The sequence below is a fragment of the Sciurus carolinensis genome, chromosome 14, assembly GCF_902686445.1.
Source record: "Sciurus carolinensis chromosome 14, mSciCar1.2, whole genome shotgun sequence".
NCBI classification, from domain to species: domain Eukaryota; kingdom Metazoa; phylum Chordata; class Mammalia; order Rodentia; family Sciuridae; genus Sciurus; species Sciurus carolinensis.
Genome location: NC_062226.1, coordinates 16,828,169 through 16,849,565, shown reverse-complemented (window position 1 = coordinate 16,849,565; position 21,397 = coordinate 16,828,169). Strand labels below are relative to the sequence as shown.

Below are 21,397 nucleotides of genomic sequence, written 5' to 3'. Positions count from 1 at the left end.
CATCAGAAGGAACCAGCTTCACACGGCACTATCAGGAATTCTCCAGACACCATAAGAAACCTTTCCAGGAAGAGTCCTATGAGACACATGTGCTAACATCTCACAAAGCACAGTCTAGAAGGTCTCCTGGGATCCTTTCTCTCAGTCCTCATTTTGACCATCAAAGAGTTTCCTTTCCAAAGATGGAGAGAATGAACATTTCTTTTTCACCTACTCCTATTATTCTAATCTTTCACTCCTTGTGTTCTAGTTCTGGGGTGTATTTATATCTTGCCTGCAATAATACACACGTTATTTCTCCTTCTTACATGGTGTGTATGTGTGTGTGTTGGAGGATCAGGCTAGAAGGCCTGAGGTCTAAACCACAGACAGCCTCAGTACTTTATTAACATGACATGAAGCATTCCTGTTTGTTTCCGAGGAAGATGACTTTGACTGTAAGATGAAGGATGAATTGGAAGTTGAGACTTTGGAAGAGATGAGTCTGGACACTGGAAGACCCATGAAAAATGTAATGCACTAGACTCCGCCATAGGATATATTCAATGGTGATCCCAATGGAAAGGAGGATTGATATTTTAGAATTTATTTATACTTGCTGTCCTAGAACTTAATGGAATTTTATTTTTTTTTTAAATGGTTGGTGAGAACAAGAGATCAGAAGATCAGGAGATGATTACATTGAGAGCATGGATTTTTACTCAGAGTTCTCAAGGCTGGGGGTGTGGGAGGCATGCTACACCGTGCAGAACCACATGGGGGAAGCACCAGGGTCAGTCAGGTGGCAGAAAGAGCAAGGGGACATTGGCACAAGCCATTTCTGTGGTTTCTGGGGAAAAAGCAATGCAAGGACTGGGTAATTTGAGTCATTTTAGCAGGCCCTCAGGGCCAGGGACTGTCTCTGGCCCTGTGTTGATTAGTGCACAAGTTTTGTCTCTTTGTGTTTAACAATCAGATAGAGGAGTGGCTCAGAGTGGGCTCTGGAGTGACAAATTTGTATATGAAAGATGTGCTCCAGGATGAGTCATTGATGATCACCCCAGCTGACCAGCTCTGGGAGAGGCAGTCTCCTTCCAATCAGTGAGGACCTAATACCAGTATGTCTTTAACTTATGATCGCTTTACTTAGGATATATTTTTTGACTTTACAGTGATGCTAAGCCACTCTCTAGAAACCAAATTTTGATTGTGTCACAGGCTAGCGATATGCATTCTTGCTACACCGAACTGGCAGGAAGGTGCAGCTCCAATTCAGCTATGCAGTCGTGAGGGCCAAGAACCCAGGATTGGCATTGCCCCTTGTGGCTGAGCAATGGTGTCTGTAGGTCGGGTGTACTACATGCAATTTGGATTTAGCATATTTTCAACTTCTGACGGGTTTTCAGGTTGTAGTACAATCACAAGTGGAGGAACACTGCTACAGAAAATGGGAGAGTAGCGTTTGTCTAGTGTGAGGAGTGAGGAAATCGGAGATGTGGAATCAAAGTGACTCATTTGGGATGACTCTGAGGAAATGGAGCACCACTGACTTTCCAGGGGACTAAATATTGTTGTGCACCTACTCTGTGCAAGGCCTTGCTCTAAGAATGGTGCATAAATTGTCTCAAATCATCTTTCAAGCAAAGTTTTTACAGCAGGACTATTTGGGGCTTAATTTTAAAGGTGTTGAAGGAGCCGGCAAGAGGCTCCTGGTGCAGCCTGATTTTACACAGGCTGGATCTGAGGTGTCTGCATTAACCCTTGCTGAAACTATCCAGGATGCTATACCAGTAATATCCAAACTTAAAATGTTTTTAGTCAACAGAGACTTGTATTATACTTGTCTCTTTCCAGATACTGTCTGAAAACCTGTCAGTTCATTTAATCTAATGGTCAACTTTTGGGTAAGATTATTATCCTCATTTATCCACATGTTCAATTATCATAGCTGTCATTAGTAGAATGGAATGATAAGCCATCCACTAGACTAGGCATTATTGATAAGGTACTTAATTCCATCATGCAAGACAAATGTAATCATCCTCATTCTAAAGACCAGAAAATGAAGGCTTGTGTTGTTTGTAACTTTCATCAATAGGAATTTCTATTACTACTATTAAGTAACAATAAAAGTAGTGTCTTTTTAAGAAAAGGGTCAGGTCACAGACATACCTGCTGATGTCTTGTTGGCTTTTTAGCTTCTAGAAGTAGGAGAAAATTAATTTCTGTACTTCAACCCACTCAAGTACGTGGTACTTTGTTAGTATGAGCAGTAAGTTTCCACAACTAAAACCAAACTGGAAAACCCCTGTAGCCCCAGGTAGTTTTGCCAACTATTTGAACAATGTGTGGTTATTTTCCTAAGTTCACCAAGCCTGGAGATCAGATGACTTCCTGGGATGAGAGCCAGCTTCCTCTTGCTGTTCCTTTAGCCACAGGTCTGCAAAGCTTCTTCATTTTCTTCTTCTAACTTCCCTTCTTGTGTCCGGGGAGTTAAGTACTAGAAAAACTAAAGTCCAGAATGCTAAGGTTGCCACTCTCACTTCCTCTCACCCCTTACTGTTTTGAATACAGTAATAGCCTTGGGGCACCCACCAGGAAGAGAAGACGTCAGTGCGGCAGAGTGGCTGCCAGGTCTGTCCTGCAGTGACAGCTCATCATGCTTTCACGGGGCCACTGCTGGTCTCAGAAAATGCCAGGATGATCCCTCCCCGGAGCCTGGCTGGGACTTTGATCCCAGCCATGGCCTTCTTCTCCTGCCTGAGACCCGAGAGCTGGGAGCCCTGCGTGGAGGTATGTGGTTGGGGTCAGCTCATCTCCTGGGAGCTTTCCTTTGCTTCTAAAAACTGCTCCCTGCCTGGAACTTCCTGCTGTGTGTTCTGGTTGGTTTATTTAGCAAAACAGAGTTAAATTAACTAAAGACTTGAAAAGCTACAGGGACCAAATGACTCATAGTTAGCAGGGCACGAGCAGGCTGCCAATGGAGTCTTGTCCCATTTAGGACTTTTGAGTGCTATAGGGACTTTAGGTCAGACTGGCTTAAACTCACTGTTCTGTGATCTCCAGGTTGTGTGACCTTGAAGAAGTTCCTAAACTTTCTGAGACTCATTCCATAATTTTAAGAATATTGTAATAATACATCATTAAGAGTTTAAAGGATGCTTTGGCCTTCTGCCTTTCTGCTGCTGGTTTGCACACTCAACTTCAAGCAGTCATTCTGTCCCTTTCAATTTCAAAAGGCAGTGGTCTTTTTTTTTTTTTTTTCTGGCCTCTTAAGAGAAAGAGCTTTCTTAAGTGGGTTTCAGATTTTTTGTATTCAGTTCATTACAGAGAATGGAAAAAATAGAAGAGAAAGAGAGAGAGAGGGAGGGGAGAGTGATATAAACTGTCAGTTTATGCAACGATTTCTTTCTCCATGAAGTCCCAACCAGTTGGTGAGTTATCTCCATTCATCTCTGTTTCCCGTGCACCAACTACATTGAAGATTTAAAAGCCCACAGTCTATCCGAAAACCACAAAAATGATTTAGGATGAGGCCTGGTCAGAAACTCAGGAGCAGCATAGCCAGCTGGAGGCCAGAGGGTGAGGACGTGGGGAAAAGTGGTCTACTTTAATATGCAACAAAAACAAACTTGCTATCTCAGTGTCCTCCCTTGTCCCTATTCCTGCACACAGTTCTACCCATTATCCTCCTCTCAGTGTCCCTCCTGCTGTTACATTAAGAAGGATAGAGCCTACACCCTGCGATAAACTCCCAACCACCCTAGACTATTCCTCTTTCCCCATGTACTATATTCTGGCAGTCCCCAAAACCACTGCCCCTTCTCATGTCCCAGCGCAACCCTAAGGCCAGGCCTCAGCTCCCTTGGCATTGATTAGTGGGTGGTGAATTGTCTCCTGATCTCATATGCCCCTTTCTTTAACCCATTCTGCACACTTTTGTTTGTTGTTTGTTGTTATTATTGTTCTGGAGGCTTGGATCTAACAAATTACTTTCCTCACAAACCTTCAATAACTTTCCACTGCTATGAGGGCAGTTTCCTACCACAGGACCTTTGTACTCCTCTCTCCACTGGAATCCTTTTCCCTTAGATCAGTGCTGTCCAATGGCAATATTATGCAAGCCCCATAGGGAGTTTTAAATTTTCTAGTAGCCACATGAATAAAAGTAAAATAAGATGAGTAAATTTTGGTTTGATGATACTTTCATTTAGCTGAATATATTCAAAATAGTACTGAAAATGTATTGTAGATTTAACTATTAAAATGGTAGCTTACATTCCTTCTTTAGTGTGATGTCTTGGAAATTTAATATACATCTCACATTTACCACATGTTTCAATTTATACTGTCCATATTTCTTGTGCCCTGTAGCCGTGTGTGGCTCATGGCTGCCATATTGAAAGTGCATCTCTGTCACTTCATGACTCACTCACTCATTCTGATTTCTGCTTAAGTGTCTCCTCCTCAGGAGGAGATTTCAGGGTGGTCTTCCTTGATGGCCTCATGGAGATTGCCTCCTTCCCTCTTTTGTCTATACTCCCATTTATACTGCCCTATTTTTTCTTTTTCTAGAGCATATCACTGTATGTTTTTGTTAATTTGCTCCTTGACTTTCCCTTTGGAGTGGAGTCGATTAGAAGGTAGAATTAATGTTGGTTTTATTTATTTTATTTATTTTATTTATTTCCAGTGCCTAGCACATAGTAGCTCCTCAATTGATATGTGTTAAATGATTGAAAGAATTGCTACAGAACAAAATTTTAAGTCCTCCTGATTCAGCCGTGGCTTCTCTGGGGGTTAGGACTCACTACTCTTGCCCCTTTTCAGCTAATCTCCACCCTTCCTTGCTCAATCTGTTCTATCCTTATGAAATGTCCTTCTCCTTTCACACATCCAAATCTTCTGCATTTTTCAAGACCCATTCTAGAAAGACTTCTCCAGGTCTAGAAATGATCTTCCTTTCTTTGAACCAGAGCACACATTTTTTGAGCCTTTGTTATGACTCTTGAAGACAGTGTTATTTTTGCTCCTATCTTAACGTTTACTCTAGACTGTGAGTTTGTTAAAGTCTAGAGCCATGCCATGTGTGCCTCTGCATTGCCCACAGTAGTTAACAGAAATGCCTGTCTTTGGGGCTTAAGCCAACCTTCATTCAGTTATTCAGAGTCTTCACATTCTTATTCCACAGATCTTTCTGGAGCATACACCATTTGCCAGGCACCATTCTGGGACCTGGAGAGTAAGGAGCAAGCAAAACCATTGTTTAGTCAACTCTTTCAATGGTGTGACTTAAAGTCTCAACCACAACAGCTACAGAGGAGGAAAAGTTAATATCTGAGGACTCGTAGTTTCAGAGGTCTTAGTCCATAGAAGGCTGGCTCCATTGCTCTGGGCTCAAGGTGAGACTGAACATCATGATGGAAGAGTGTGGTGGAGGCAAGAGGGTCACCTCAAGATCAGGAAGCAGAGAGAGACTCCACTCTCCAGATACAAAATATATACCCCAAAGCCACACCTAATTCCCACCTCCTCCAGTCACACCTACCACTTTAGTGACCACCCAGTTAATCCCTATCAGGGGATCAATTCACTGATTGGGTTGAGACTCTCACAACCCAATCATTTCTCCTCTGAACCTTCTTGCATTGTCTCACATGTGAGCTTTTGGAGGATGCCTCACCTCCAAACCACAACAACCATCAAAGCTTACAGTCTAGCACATAAAATGAACAATGTTAAGGAAACAGTTGCACAGGAAAATGATGTGCACTGATGGCACAAACAGTGAAGCAAAATAAAAAAGGATGAGGGATGAAATTCCTAGCCTTGTCCTCTGATAGAGAGTTTCATCTTCAGGGTTCCTGTGCTGGGTAAAATTTAAGCAGATGGGAATTGTAAGAAAACCCACGAAAACCACGCCAGACACGGGAAATCACATAAGGGAGTTTATTAAGCAAACAGAATGTTTCCCTGCAGGGTAAGAGAGAAAATGAGAGGAAAAGAGAAAGGAAAGACAAAGGGCGCACGCTAGAGAGAGTGGAAAGATGAGAAAAGACTGCGGGGAAGCTATCCTTAAGCAGTTTAATCCCACAGGGCTAACAGGGGACCAATAACGGAGAGGGATACTTGCAAGCTGACTGATGAACCAATAGCTAGCTAGGATGTTCACAGACTGACAGCAGTTGGGAGGCAGGGAAATGGCTGCAACGGAAAGGGCAGGGGAACAGCTTTATACATTAAATAACAAGAATAAAGTGAGAACCTGCTTGTATAGACTCTGCAACTGTACCCATATTATTTCATCTGTCTGAACTTCTGTTTTTTTCATCTTTAATAGTTTTCTTGGATGGTTGAGATCAAGTATATAACATAATGAGAATGATCACTTCTAGTAAGGGCTTAGTGATAGCTAATAATAATTAATGCTATCATCTATTGATCAATTACATTGTAGTAGGTTTTGAGATAAGCTCTGTAAATAAATACCTTATATCACTTAATCCAGCTTCTACTGGTTTTGAAAACAGAACACAGAGCTGGCTGGCTTAAGCAGAGAATTTTGTTGGAGAAAATCAGAATCCTGAAATTAGATAGGAAGTTAGAGAATAAGACTTATAAAGAATGTGGAAAAGTTGGATAGAAACCAGCTCAGGAATAACAACAGGAAAAAAGCACTGGACCTTATTTACTAGGTTCTCCACTGTAATCCATGCACATCAACATGTCCCCTAATTTCTGCATCACTCTGCTATACATCAAAGAACTAAGGGATACATAGAATGCCATTGTCAAAAACTGGTGAGAGTCAGAGGATATCTGGACATCTTGATTGGCAGTCTCCTCACAGTTGTTTACAGAGGAGGTCATAGACTGATACAAGGTATTTTAATGCCTGAATTTTAAATATAATAAGTGAGGTTCACCAGTTTTTTTATTTTTTTAATGGTGAAATTCTTTTTTTAAATTTATTTTTGTTGTAAACAAATGGGATACATCTTGTTTCTCTGTTTGTACATGAAGTAGAGGCATACCACTTGTGTAATTATACCTTTACCTAAGGTAATAATTTTTGATTCATTCTGTTATTTTTTTCCTTCCCCCACCCCTCCCACCCCTCTTTTTCCTCTCTACAGTCCCTCCTTCCTCCATTCTTTCCCCCCTCCCACCCCCCATTATGTGTCATCATCTGCTTATCAGCGAGATCATTCATCCTTTGGTTTTTTGAGATTCGCTTATCTCAGCATGATATTCTCCAATTTCATCCATTTGCCTGCAAATGCCATAATTTTATTATTTTTTATGGCTGAGTAATATTCCATTGTGCTTATATACCACAGTTTCTTTATCCATTCATCAGTTGAAGGCCATCTAGGTTGGTTCCACAATCTGGCTATTGTGAATTGAGCAGCTATGAACATTGTTGTGGCTGTATCTCTGTAGTATGCTGATTTTAAGTCCTTTGGGTATAGACCAAGGAGTGGGATAGCTGGGTCAAACGGTGTTTCCATTCCAAGTTTTCTAAGGAATCTCCATATTGCTTTCCAGAGTGACTGCACTAATTTGCAGCCCCACCAGCAATGTACGAGTGTACCTTTTTCCCCACATCCTCGCCAACACCTAATGTTGCTTGTATTCTTAATAACTGCCATTCTAATTGGGGTGAGATGAAATCTTAGTGTAGTTTTGATTTGCATTTCTCTTATTACTAAAGATGTTGAACACTTTTTCATATATCTGTTGATTGCTTGTAGGTCTTCTTCTGTGAAGTGTCTGTTTATTTCCTTAGCCCATTTGTTGATTGGGTTATTTGTATTCTTCGTATAGAGTTTTTTTGAGTTCTTTATATATTCTGGAAATTAGTGCTCTATCTGAAGTATGAGTGGCAAAGATTTTCTCCCACTCTGTAGGTTCTCTCTTCACATTGCTGATAGTTTCCTTTGCTGAGAGAAAGCTTTTTAGTTTGAATCTATCCCAGTTATTAATTCTTGCTTTTATTTCTTGTGCTATGGGAGTCCTGTTAAGAAAGTCTGATCCTAAGCCAACATATTGAAGATTTGGACCTACTTTTTCTTCTATAAGATGCAGGGTCTCTGGTCTGATTCCAAGGTCCTTGATTCATTGTGAGTTGATTTTTGTGCAGGGTGAGAGATAGGGGTTTAGTTTCATTCTGTTGCATATGGATTTCTAGTTTTCCCAGCACCATTTGTTGAAGAGGCTATCTTTTCTCCATTGCATATTTTTAGCCCCTTTGTCTAGTATGAGAAAATTGTATTTATTTGGGCTTGTGTCTGTGTCCTCTATTCTGTACCATTGATCTACCAGTCTATTTTGATGCCAATACTGTGCCGTTTTTGTTACTATTGCTTTACAGTATAGTTGAAGTTCTTGTATTGCGATACCCCCTGCTTCACTCTTCCTGCTAAGGATTGCTTTAGCTATTCTGTGTTTCTTATTCTTCCAGATGAATTTCATGATTGCTTGCCCTATTTCTGTAAGGTATGTCATTGGGATTTTAATTGGACCTGCATTGAATCTGTATAGCACTTTTGGTAGTATGGCCATTTTGACAATATTAAGATCTTGCCCCAAACCACATGGTAGAGTGGTGTGAAACCTAGGGCTTTTGAACCTCAGAGCCTTCACCACTGATTCCACTGCTTCTCACTTAAAGTTTCCACTGTTATAGAAGAGGCTAGAACATGGAGTACATAGGAGGAACTCTTCCTGACCTAGAGGAAGTCATAAGTATGAAGTGAGTGGATAAAGAAATGAATGGAAGAGATCTGACTGGTTCCTGTTCTTTTAGGAGAGGGCAGTTTGGAGTACATTTAGTAAGACACTGCATCTAATGTGTGATCTTGCAGGTGGAGCCTAATATTACATACCAATGCATGGAGCTGAATTTCTCCAACATCCCCAATAGCATCCCCTCCTCAGTCAAGAACCTGGACCTGAGTTTCAACCCCTTGAAATGCATAGGAAGTCACAGCTTCTTCAATTTCCCAGAACTGGAGGTGCTGGATTTATCCAGGTAATGAATGAGATTTTCTGTACTGTAGAAGGTGAAGTGTTCTGCCATTTCATTCTTGAACCAGGAAGCCTGATTGGTGAAGTCTCAGCTTTATTCACTTATTCATTCTTTCAACAGATGTCTTACTGTAGAAGCTTGAACAAGCCACCGCCATTCTCCAGGTGTCTGTTTCCTCATCTGTGAAATGGGCTGTTAGTTGTACAAAATAGTTTTCTTTCCACTTTGTTTTTTTTTATTTGTTCTTTTTTTATATGCATGACAGAAAAGTGTATTTTGACATATTATACAAACATCGAGTATAACTTATTCTAATTAGGATAACTTACCATTCTTGTGGTTGTATGTGATGTGGGATTTCACTGATCATGTCTTCATACATGAACATAGGAGAAGGCCAGTTAGTTCTATCTTTGTATTTTTTTCTAAGTCAGGAGAGAAAGTTAACTCAGACTCTTTCATCAGCACTTATATTTTGACCATTGGCTATATGTCCTACCCTCTGCTAGGAAACTATTATTGGTGGATATATAACATACAGCCTGTTATTAAACAGAGCACATCCTCTTAAAAAAGGACACTATGTTGAAGTCCTGCTTGAGTTGCTGAGCATTTAATAGACATTCAATGAATGTTTCCTAATTCTGACTTTTTTTGATTTTGAAGCTGAGATAAGGATGATGGTCTATGAAAACAGATAATACATTATATGCAAATATGGGTAGCAAATGGAATTGCCAGAACAGGGTCTTCTTTGTGATGGGTAGTCAAGAGAGATTTTGTGAACTGAATGGGATTCAGATAATATTAGAAATATTGAAAGTGTAGTACAGGGTAGAGGATTAGGAAGAAACAAGTAACTCAGGAGAAAGATATCAAGGACAAAGGAAAACGTTTGTTGTAGATGGAGAAACAGTGACCGAGATTTCCTCCTGTGAGGCCCACAAGTATACCATTTTGGGGGGACAAGTGAAGTTGTTATTCTCACCCCCCCACTCCAGGAAACTGCCTCTTCAAAGGGTTCTCTTCATCAGGGAACTCATTCAAAATTTACAATTGGTAAAGTACCATATTCCCTATAATGGTCTCTGTAAAAACAAAATATTTCATTTTTTAAAGATTATTATCTGAGTTCCTGAGAAAGACTGAGGTCATGGTATGAGAAATTCCCACCAGAGAAGACATTTCCGTAGAAAAGTGAGGAACTCGTGGTTTTATGCTCTAACTTAGGTATTGGGAGAGCAGAACAAAGGAAGAATGGAGCGTTTTAAAGTCAGTGGCATAGAGCACAGAGCCCCATGGGGGTAGGAAGACCTGGGTCACGTCTAGCTCCAACTTAAACCATGTGACCTGAGGTATGTCACTTCCTTGTTCTGAGCTTCAGCATACATAGCCATTCAATGGAATTGCTGAAACTTACCCTGCTGGATTACATGTGATGATGAATATCAGCATGCTGTATGTACATTTAAAGCCTTACAGTATATTTTTAAAGTATAAAATGTCATTATTACATCATCTCATTAGATTCTACCTTTTGATTTTTCAAGTGAGAATTTTGTATGGAGATACATCTAACAGCTCCTTCTTTTTTGATAAGATGAAGGAGTTTTTCATTGTAAGTGTTCCTTATAATTCATCTTTGATCCAACACACATCCAAGGAACTTTTCTCAGAACACTTAAATATGTACTTGGAAAGGGACGAACTTCCTCTCTGGTCAGTCCTTGGAAATTTTGAATGGACAAAAGGACAGACAATATACAACAAATGTTCTTTGCCTCTTTAAACAGTGTTTACATCTAGCAACTCAAAGTTTCTTCTAAGAAAATATACATATATTTCCTTCCTTTTATAGATGAGATTTGAAGAGTTTAAGTGACGTTCTTACATTCACATCCCTTGTTTCAACATAACAGAAATTCAGGTTCACATCTCTTCTATTCAAGTGCTCTTTCCCTCTAAACACCACTTCTGCCCAGCGATGAGCCATGTGTGGTGAGAGAACACAGCAAGGCCTTTCACTCTTGCCTGATGTAGACAGCACAACATACATAAGGGTATGAACCACGGAATCATATAACTCAGAGAAGTGACATGATAAATAATCAGGTTCAGATGACTCAATTATAAATGCGATGATGGAACCCAGAGAGAAAAGGGGGTTCTCAAGTTCATGCAGTAAGAGAGGACATCAGGTCACCAAAATTCTGCTGTCTTGCCTCCTCTTCCTGCATTCTTCCACCACACCCAGCACCCTCTATCCAGTTACCAGTAAATAGCGAATGCTGGGACTGAAATGTTTTTTATGACTTATGAACCATAGGAGAGATGGGGACACCGTAAAGGTACTCAGGAAAGGACTAGCTTGTTAGCTGTGAATGGTGGGTACCTGTATGGTTAACGCAGGCTTGCTCTCATGCCTGCTGTGTTTTGGCTGCATAGGAGACCTGTCTCTGGGACAGCTGGATGAGGATTCTATGTAGCGTGGCTTCCATCTCTCTCAGGATAAAATTCAAAACCCTTTACCGGGCTCTTCAGTCCCTGCCTTGTCTGGAAACCCCTTTCCCCACAACCCCATTTTACCTCACCTTCTCTGCATTGCAGCCACATATTCTGTTTCTCATGGAGAAATTTGTTTCTCAGATTTTTAGATCTGGTGTGCACATCGCCATTTTTTTCCAATGAATTGTTATTCATCAAATTTCAGCTTTTGTGTTCTTAGAGAAGCCTGCTTTGATTCCTCTTGTCTAGGTCAGTCCCTTGATGTGGACTCTCCTAGCACACTTGCCTTTCCTTCCACAAAACTCACTTACTCCTGTTATTAATATTTAACTGTGAAGATGACACCTTTCATATATCTAGCTGTCATATGTGCAGAAAATTTTATAAACATTAAAAGTATCAGGACACTTAGGTGTAACTATTTATATTTTTGAACTTGACATTCACCAGTCCTTTATCATGGCTAACAACTAAACGCTACTCATATCCTCCTTACCAATCAAATGTATAATCACAATTGTGTGGGGCAGGAAATGGCTAAACCTCATCTAAGATGATTATTACATACTCTATGATGCATACCATCTTCTTGTGCCCCAAATATTGATCTTTAATTGATTTCCTTCTGATCGATTTGCTGTCTCTGCTTAGCACGTGTGCTTAGAGTAATAAAAAGAGTTCCTGATGGTAGTCAATGTGGTGATACTGAAGCAGTGGAGCTTCTTGGTTTCTCAGACCATCGTGAGGGACCCTACTTCATGCCTGTGCCTCTGCAAAATCATGACTCTGATCGCATCTGTAGGAAGCACTGGGTGACTGAGATTATTATTCTATCTTTAATTTTTATTCAGCAGAAATATTACATGCACTGTGTCTTTTTCCCTGTGTAGGTGTGAAATTCAGACTATTGAAGATGATGCATATGAGGGCTTACACAAGCTCTCTACCTTGATATTGACAGGAAATCCTATCCAGAGCTTAGGCCCAGGAGCCTTTCATGGACTCTCAAGTTTAAAGACATTGGTGGCTGTGGAGACAAAACTGGCCTCACTAGGAAATTTCCCTATTGAACATCTCACAACATTGGAAAACCTTAATGTGGCTCACAATCTTATTCATTCCTTCACATTACCCGAATATTTTTCTAACCTGCCAAACCTGAAGCGCTTGGACCTTTCCAGCAATAAGATTCAAAATATTTCTCATAAGGACTTGCAGGTTCTACACAAATTGCCCTTACTCAATCTCTCTTTAGACCTATCTCTGAACCCAATAGATTTCATCCAACCTGACGCCTTTAAAGAAATTAGACTTCACGAACTGAAGCTAAGAAGCAATTTTCATAGTAAAAATGTAATGAAAACTTGTATTCAAGGTCTGGCTGGTTTGAAAATTCATCGCTTGGTTCTGGGAGAATTTAAAAATGAAAGGAATGTGGACATGGTTGACAAATCTGTCCTGGAAGAACTCTGCAATTTGACCATTGAGGAATTTCGATTAGTATTTATAGATTATTTGTCAGGAGATGTTATTGACTTATTGAATTGTCTGGCAAATGTTTCTGCAATGTCTCTGATGAGCCTGAATATGAAAAGCGTAAAAGAAATTTCTAGAGGCTTCAACTGGCAATCTTTAGAATTGGTGAAGTGTCAATTTAAACAATTTCCTAAGGTGATGCTCCCATCACTCAAAAGGTTTACTTTCATTGCCAACAAAGGTTTAACTAGTTTTGAAGAACTTGAAGTACCAAGCCTTGAACATCTAGATCTCAGTAGAAATAACTTGAACTTCAAGAGTTGCTGTTCTCACACTCAATTTGGGACAAACAGACTGAAGTACTTAGATATGAGCTTCAATGGGGTTATTACAATGACTGTAAATTTCATGGGTTTAGAACAACTGGAGTATCTGGATTTTCAGTATTCCACTTTGAAAAAGACCAATGAGTTTTCAGTATTCTTGTCACTCAGCAAACTTCGTTACCTTGATATTTCTTACACGCAGATCCATGTGGCCTTCTTTGGCATCTTCCAAGGCTTGGTCAGTCTTCAATTATTGAAAATGTCAGGCAATTCTTTTGAAGATAACCTCCTTCCAGATATCTTCACAGGCATGAATAACTTGACCTACCTGGACCTTTCTGAGTGTCAATTGGAACGGGTGTCTGAGAAAGCATTTGACACTCTCCCTAAACTTAAGTTCCTAAATATGAGTCACAACAACCTCTTTTTGTTGGATGAATTTGCTTATAAACCTCTCTACTCCCTCCAGATTCTGGACTGCAGTTTCAATAGCATAAAATCTTCCCGAGTGCAAGAACTACAGCATTTTCCAAGTAATCTAACCATAAATCTTACTCAGAATGCGTTTGCTTGTACTTGTGAACACCAGAGTTTCCTGCAGTGGATGAAGGACCAGAGGAGGCTCTTGGTGGAAGCTGAAAAACTGGTGTGCGCAACCCCTTCAGATCTGCAGGGCATGCCAGCTCTGAGTTTTAGGAATGACACCTGTGAAATAAGCAAGACCATTATCAGTGTGTCAGTACTGAGTGTGCTGGTGGTGTCCATTACAGTGTTTCTGGTCTACAAGTTCTATTTTCACTTGATGCTTCTTGCTGGCTGCAGAAAGTATGGCAGAGGTGAGAGTACCTATGATGCTTTTGTGATCTACTCAAGCCAGGATGAGGACTGGGTGAGGAATGAGTTGGTAAAGAATTTAGAAGAAGGAGTGCCCCGCTTTCAGCTCTGCCTCCACTACAGGGACTTTATTCCTGGTGTGGCTATTGCGGCCAACATCATCCAGGAGGGTTTCCATAAAAGCCGGAAGGTGATAGTGGTGGTGTCTCAGCACTTTGTCCAGAGCCGCTGGTGTATCTTTGAATATGAGATTGCTCAGACCTGGCAGTTTCTGGGCAGCCACGCTGGCATCATATTCATCGTCCTTCAGAAGGTGGAGAAGTCCCTGCTCAGGCAGCAGGTGGAGCTGTACCGCCTGCTCAGCAGGAACACTTACCTGGAGTGGGAGGACAGTGTCCTGGGGCGGCATATCTTCTGGAGGCGACTCAGAAAAGCCCTGATGAATGGAAAGCCGTGGAGTCCGGAAGCAACAGCAGATGAAGGAAACAACCAGCAAGAAGCAACAATGTGTACCTGAGAAGGAAAAACCCGAGGCACCTCTTGCCTAGTGGGATCTGACCCACGAGGGTCGGATGTGTTGTGAGCTAACACATTAATGTTACAGTCTGCCAGGCATTGGTCTCTGTACAAGTGATTCAGTGGTGCAAGAGAGACACAGGACTGCTGATCACATGGAGCTTACGATGCAGAGGAAATCAATACTGTGCTAAAGTCCAGAAATTCCAGGTGTGTATTTCAACCAACGCAACCAGAGTCATGACTGGGAAAGTGGATTCAACTACTTCTTCACCACAACTGAACAAGAACTGAGAGACAGGATCCCAGTGTGAGCAGATAGCAACATTGTTCTCCTCTTGCACCTTTTGAGAGGAAGCCACCTCATGCATAATGCTTTAGCTATCTTGGAAGAGTTTTGGAAGTGCCAAGGGAAATGGACGTTTGTTTACTTTTCCCTTTTTTTTTTGAATACAATTTAAATTCTGCTTGATGACTCAGGTTGATCCTGATTCAAAATTCCCCTTCCATTTTATGTCAGTTTCCTTAGTCTTGCAACTAATTCCTAAGGAAAGCTGATTAATATACACTCATCAACATCCTGGTCATTCTTTAGCATGCACTATTTATTAAGTATGAATTCCTGATATATTTTTATTTTTATAAGTCAGTTCTCATTTTTCATGTATTGTCTATAAATCTACATCATAAATAAGAATATTAGAGACATGCTGGAATTATCCATATTTAACCACTATTTTTCAAGCAAGTATGTAAAATACACTCTGTCTCTTTGGCACTGAATGTCATTCTTAAGTTATTACCACTGAGTTATGGCTGTCATGGAGGCTGTATTAAAATAATTTGGCCAAAAGAGACATTTTGTTAACAGGGGGAGAAAAGTCTGACTTATTGGACTTTCAAAGAGCAATTTGAGTTGGATGTAGAAAGAGAAGTGGGGTGACCTCAGTAGGTCACCTGTTCTTGATGATTCTAAAAACACGTGGACCAATACAGTTGGAGTGACCCCATGAAATGTGTGGCAGCACAGGTTTCTTCTCTGGATGAATGTGGTTGGAAGGAATGTCACATACTATCAGGGAGAAGGAAGCTGGGCTTCCCTCCCCTGCACTTTCCCCGTGGCCAGACCTGCTGGTGAAGTGATTCAAGGCAGGGACTGCATGCTGCTGCTTCCAGTGGAGTGTCACTTCCTGACCACGTTTGGCAAAGAGTAGATGTTATCACTGAGAAAACAATGTGCTCACAGTCAATGGGGCTCATGGTAAGGGGAGTTCCCGTAAAGCACATTTACCCTACTTCCCTAGAACTGATACATCCAAAGAAAGAGAAATGAGGACATCATTAGGGAAAAGCAAATCAAGCCACAATGACATATCACTTTATGCCTATTAGAATGGTTATTCCACATGGGATATACAATGGCTACTATATGTAAAAGGTAAGTGTTGTCAAGGAGAAGGAGAAGTTGGAGCCCTTCTACATGGTGGGAATATACATGATGCAGTCATTATGTATAACTGTATGGAGATTCCTCTAGAAAATAAAAATTGATAATAAAACTATGTATGATCCAGCAATCCCACTTCTGGATGTATATCCAAGATAATTGAAATCAGGATCCCAAAATATAACTGTATTCCCATATTTATTGCAGCCATATTCACAATAGCCAAGTTATGACACCATCCCAAGTATCCATTGCTAGATAAACAGATAAAGAAAAGGTGATATATACATGCAATGGAGGATTTCTCAGCCTTAAGAAGAAGGAGATCCTCTCATGTGTGACAATATGGATAAAACTGGAGGTCCTTATCTGAGTGAAACAAGCCAGTTTCAGAAGGGATGGGAATTCTGGAAATTGCAGATGAAGTGAACATGGAGAGAAAGAATTGACATGTGCAAAAATAGAAGGTAAAGAGATCAGAAAGTCAGGCCTAGGTAGGACTCTGCAGTCATTTAACTCCTGTGGATGAAAGAGAAATGGAATAGAGATAAATTAATATTAATTAGAATGCCTTAAATTTGTGTAATGCTCTATAACTTGGAACATATTCACATAATTATAATCTCCTATTAGCCAGATAAGACAGCAGATGAAGAATGAATTTCTCCATTTCATTAACGTGAAGCCTGTATTTCAATGAAATAAATGTATTGTCAGTAGATCACAGAGGAAGCAGCACCAAGGCCTACCCCTGGGCCTCCTGCCCACTGGGGAGCACTTTCCACACACCCCATTGCTTCATGCCTAGTGCTGGCAAAACTAGAAGTGAAACTCTGCAGTTCCCTGTGCGGTTGGCATTAGTCAAGGGGCCTTCAACTGAAACCATGAATCACTGAGCAAATACATATGCATGTTTATATTATGTAACAAGTGATTCTGTAACATGTCTGCTTTCATAAAGGACTAGAGGAAGCTTCAAAGTGTATATGAACAATCCAGCTACTCCATTAGAAGTAGAAATTCTGGAAAAAGAAAAAAAATAAAAAGGGAAAGACAAAAAATAAATTTAAGCTAGTGTTCTCTAGTTCTAACTCCAGAGAAGGTCTCTGGTATTTTGGATAGTGTGGCTTTTGGAGAAATTCAAAACTCAGTTTCTCTATTTAGTAGCTTTTTTGTCTTGGGCTTCACTTCTGAAAGTCTAGTTAATTTTTTTTTTTTTTTAAATCAGGGCTGAACCAGTGGTGCTTAACCACTGAACAATATTTCCAGTCCATTTTAATTTTTTTTTTAATTTTTAATTTTGAGAAAGAGTCATGTTAAGTTGCTTAGGGCCTTGCTAATTTACTGAGGCTGCTTTTGAACTTGTGATCCTCCATGCCTCAGCCTCCCAAGCCGCTGAAATCAGCGAGATCTAAGTTAATTTAAATGTAAAACAAGGGTAAGAGTGTTACTTCGTAAGCTATTGCAAAATTTTAAAATAATATGTGTTCAACACAAGGGACACTATTCTTTATTACTTTTTATTTTTTTAATTTTTACAGACTGCATTTTGATTCATTATACACAAATGGGGTACATCATTTCATTTCTATGGTTGTGCATGATGTAGATTCACACCATTCATGTAATCACATGTACATAGGGTAATGATGTCTGTCTCATTCCACCATTTTTCATACCCCCCTCCCTCTCATTTCCCTCTACATAATCTAAAAGTTCCTCCATTCTTCCCTCACCCCCCTCACTCCCCACCCTATTATATATCATCATCCACTTATCAGGGAAAATATTAGGCCTTTGTATTTTGGGATTGGCTTATTTCACCTAGAGGATATTCTCCATTTCCATCCATTTATCTGCAAATGTCATACTATACATACACAATGGAATATTATTCAGCCATAAAGAAGAATAATATTATGGGACACTACTCTTATGGGTGAATATTCCTCTGGTGTTTTAGAAAGAGGACACAGGGAGAAGCATTGAGTGGTTTTTCTTTCCACAGCAACAAGCTGTGGAAACATAGGAATAACTGTAACTGTAATTAGGCAGTTTCTTTTTGAGTTTCCTCCACTCCTGGGTTGGCAGAACCCAGCCTCCTCTGGACGCCATACCCTTTCTAGAAATCACCAGCAGGTTACTAGAGAGTCACCTGTGAACTCCTAAGAGCCCTCATAACCTCCCTGGGAGGGCATGTCTTTTTAGCCTTGCTTCTCCAGTGCTAAGCACCATGCTTGAAACAGTAGACAGGCAGCACCTGTTCTTTTGAAAAAAGGATAAGTAAGCAAAGCACCATCTCTGTGTGTGATGTTTCCTTCTGTACCTCCCAGTTAAGTCTCCTAAGTCCCAGGTCACAGTTCTCTATTTCCCGTGCAGCTTCTAAGACTAAACATCCATACCTGTTCCTTGGTCCTTTTATCTACATGGCTGTTCTCAACCATGGTCTCCACTTGATTCCTGACTCCAGGTATTCTAAAAGTTCCTTTGTAGATGTGCAGAGAAGACTTTCTTACAATAGTTATCCTTAGTATCTATTTTCACATCCTGCTTTATGAATGACATCTCATATCATCATTCGTATGACATATCTATCTGATGGACATTGGTCATATCAGCATCATCACATATTTGAAAACTGAAGCTCCAGGATTTTCAGTAATATATATGAAGTGATACAGGTATTAAATGGCAGAGTTTGGATTTAAATCCAGTCTCTCTGATGTTGAGTGTATACACACAGTGGAGCTCTACTCAGTCACAAAGAAGAATGAAATTGTGGCCATTGCTGGTAAATGGATGAAATGGAGAACAGCATGCTAAGTGAAATAAGATAGACTCAGAAAGTCAAGGGTCAAATGTTTACTCTCATATGTGAAAACTAGAAAGAAAAAAGACAAAATAAAAGTGGGGATTTCATGAAAATAGAAGGGAGAACCAGAGAGTAGAAGCAGAGGACCAATGGCGAGCAAGGAGCAGAGACAAAGGGGAAGAACTGGGGTAAAATGTTGACCAAATTGTGTCCTGTGCATGTATGGATGCCCCACATTTCATTCCAAGTTTATATATAACTATAATGCTCCAATTTAAAATAAAAAAATAAATAGAAGGAAGGCCAATAGAGTTGAAGAAGATGACCTGGGGAGAGAGGACAGGAGAGAAGGGGATCAAAATGTTTTATGATTTAGGAATATGTGAAAGTGAACTCCACTCTTACATATAACTACAATGCACTAAAAATAAAAAAGTATATAATGCCATGATATACCCACAACCCATATACCTTCGTGGGTGTTCATAGAATCTTCCCAGTCCATTTATGCAGTTATATACATAAACTTTAAAAAAAGTCATGTATGCCTGATGGTTTTGCCAATCCTATCTTCCTATTTTGAACAGAGATTTGAGTGTTATTGCTCTTTATTTTTATTTTTTCTTTGATATGGCCAAGCTCAACACTAGGATGCAGAAATGAAGGTTGAATGAAGAGATAGGCATTGGGCTGTGAGCTGTGTAAGATGGCAGACGATACCTGAAATCAATCATTTCCTCTGACGATGACAGACTAAGCCTCAACCATTTCAATTCTCATTGCTGAAGGAGTTTTCTTTTCCATGAGACCCCCCCCCCCCCCAGGGCACTTAATGTTGAAAAAAAAAAGATAAAAAATTAAAAATTAAAAAAAAATTTGTTTAGGCAAATGGCCTTCAAGATGGACCAAGTGTTTCTGTATTAATAGAAATTTCCCAACATCTTTACCCAGAGACTTATTCTACCACATGATTTTCTTTTCTGGTACCAAGGACTTGAATCCAGAGGTACTTAACCACATTCCCAGCCACCCCAAACCCAGCTTTTTTTCTTCTTTTTGGAGGACTGTCTTGCTAAGTTACTTAGGGCCTCACTAAGTTTCTGGGGCAGACTTTCAAATTGCGATCCTCATGCCTCAACCTCCTGAGTCACTGGGATTAAAACCACATGGTTTTAAGTAAGGATGCTCTTTCAGTGCCTGCATTAAATGACAGGGAGGTGTCATTAGAAGCCAACTCAATGAGAAGGTTAAGCCTATACAGTCTAAGCATATCAACTTTAACAATGGAACTTAATTCTGGATTTAAGTTGGACTGTCTGAAGCAGAAGTGGATAGTACGTCCCTTAGCCTGAGTTTCTCCTGATACCAGTACTGTCTCTTCTTTCAGCTTGGCTATATTGGAGGATCTAAATAACTGAGTGTTTGAGATTTAAAATTTCAGTCTACTACCTAGAATGCTAATTATCTTTTTTGTAAATTGAGGAATACAGATGCTTTGAAAATCAGGAGCAACCAGAAAGCTTGACTTTTATATTTCTATCACAGATTCTTCTTCTTGCTGCTACCAAATATGAGGGTAAAGACTTTTTAAAATATAGGGACTTCATTTTTTATGACTACCAGTCTAGCACATGTTTATAGAGAACTTGGCTTTGAATTCTGGTGCTGCCATGTCTTTAATATACAGTTTTGGACAATTTTCCTCATTTAACTTCAATTTATCTACCTCCAGAGTAAGGGCCATTGTTTCCTGCTCTATAGGTCTACTGTAAAGATAAAATGGAGAATGGTGGGGAGACATAGTATAATTCCAAATCTACCTGCTTGAAGGGACTGTCCTAAGAATAGGAACAATCCCAGGCCTGAAACTGTGGAAACCTCCAAGGCGGGAGGTTTCGTACCCTGAGTCAAACTCAGGGAATCAACTCTCAGGCGGGAAAGACAAAGTAGGATCCCAGCTCTGAAATCCATCCTGAATCATAAGATGCTGCTTTTACAAAGTACAAAAGTCACACCTTGTTCACTGATCGTGAGCAGAAATCTGGTGCAATGGAATTGCTTCCTAGTGTGGGAACCAAGTTCCAGTCCGGGTCCTCCACTGCCTTGAGAGATCACCAGCATGCCTTGAGGTGTAGGTTTTAACACGTAAAATGGGGGTAATGATACCTCTTCTGGCTGTAATACTGATAATAACAGTAGTTACACTTAATCATTTTGTGCAAAGGTTTTTTTCTTTTATGTCCCATCTCATTTACTTTGTCACATCAATAAACCAGGAAGATACTAATGATTTCCAATTTATAGAGGAGGAGACAGACTTTTTGTCCCCTGACACTCTATGATGTGTCCAATGTTACCTGCTGATAAATGGCAACCCTGTGATCATGGTGTCTGTCCACTCTACTTCAGTGCCAGGACCTACAAGTTACTGTACAATGCCAAGTTTGTCCTGCTCCCACAGAAATGCATGA

General features: G+C 40.2%; 1 protein-coding gene across 1 annotated transcript; it reads left to right on the top strand.

Annotated features, from left to right (window-relative positions):
- Nucleotides 1-2,414: 2,414 nt before the first annotated feature.
- Tlr4 (toll like receptor 4) lies at nucleotides 2,415-17,104 on the top strand. The gene is made up of 3 exons (XM_047525655.1): nucleotides 2,415-2,772; nucleotides 8,847-9,013; nucleotides 12,406-17,104. Exons 1-3 carry the CDS (start codon nucleotides 2,680-2,682, stop codon nucleotides 14,666-14,668), a joined length of 2,523 nt encoding a protein of 840 aa, XP_047381611.1. The 5' UTR covers nucleotides 2,415-2,679; the 3' UTR covers nucleotides 14,669-17,104.
- The last annotated feature ends 4,293 nt before the right edge of the window (nucleotides 17,105-21,397 follow it).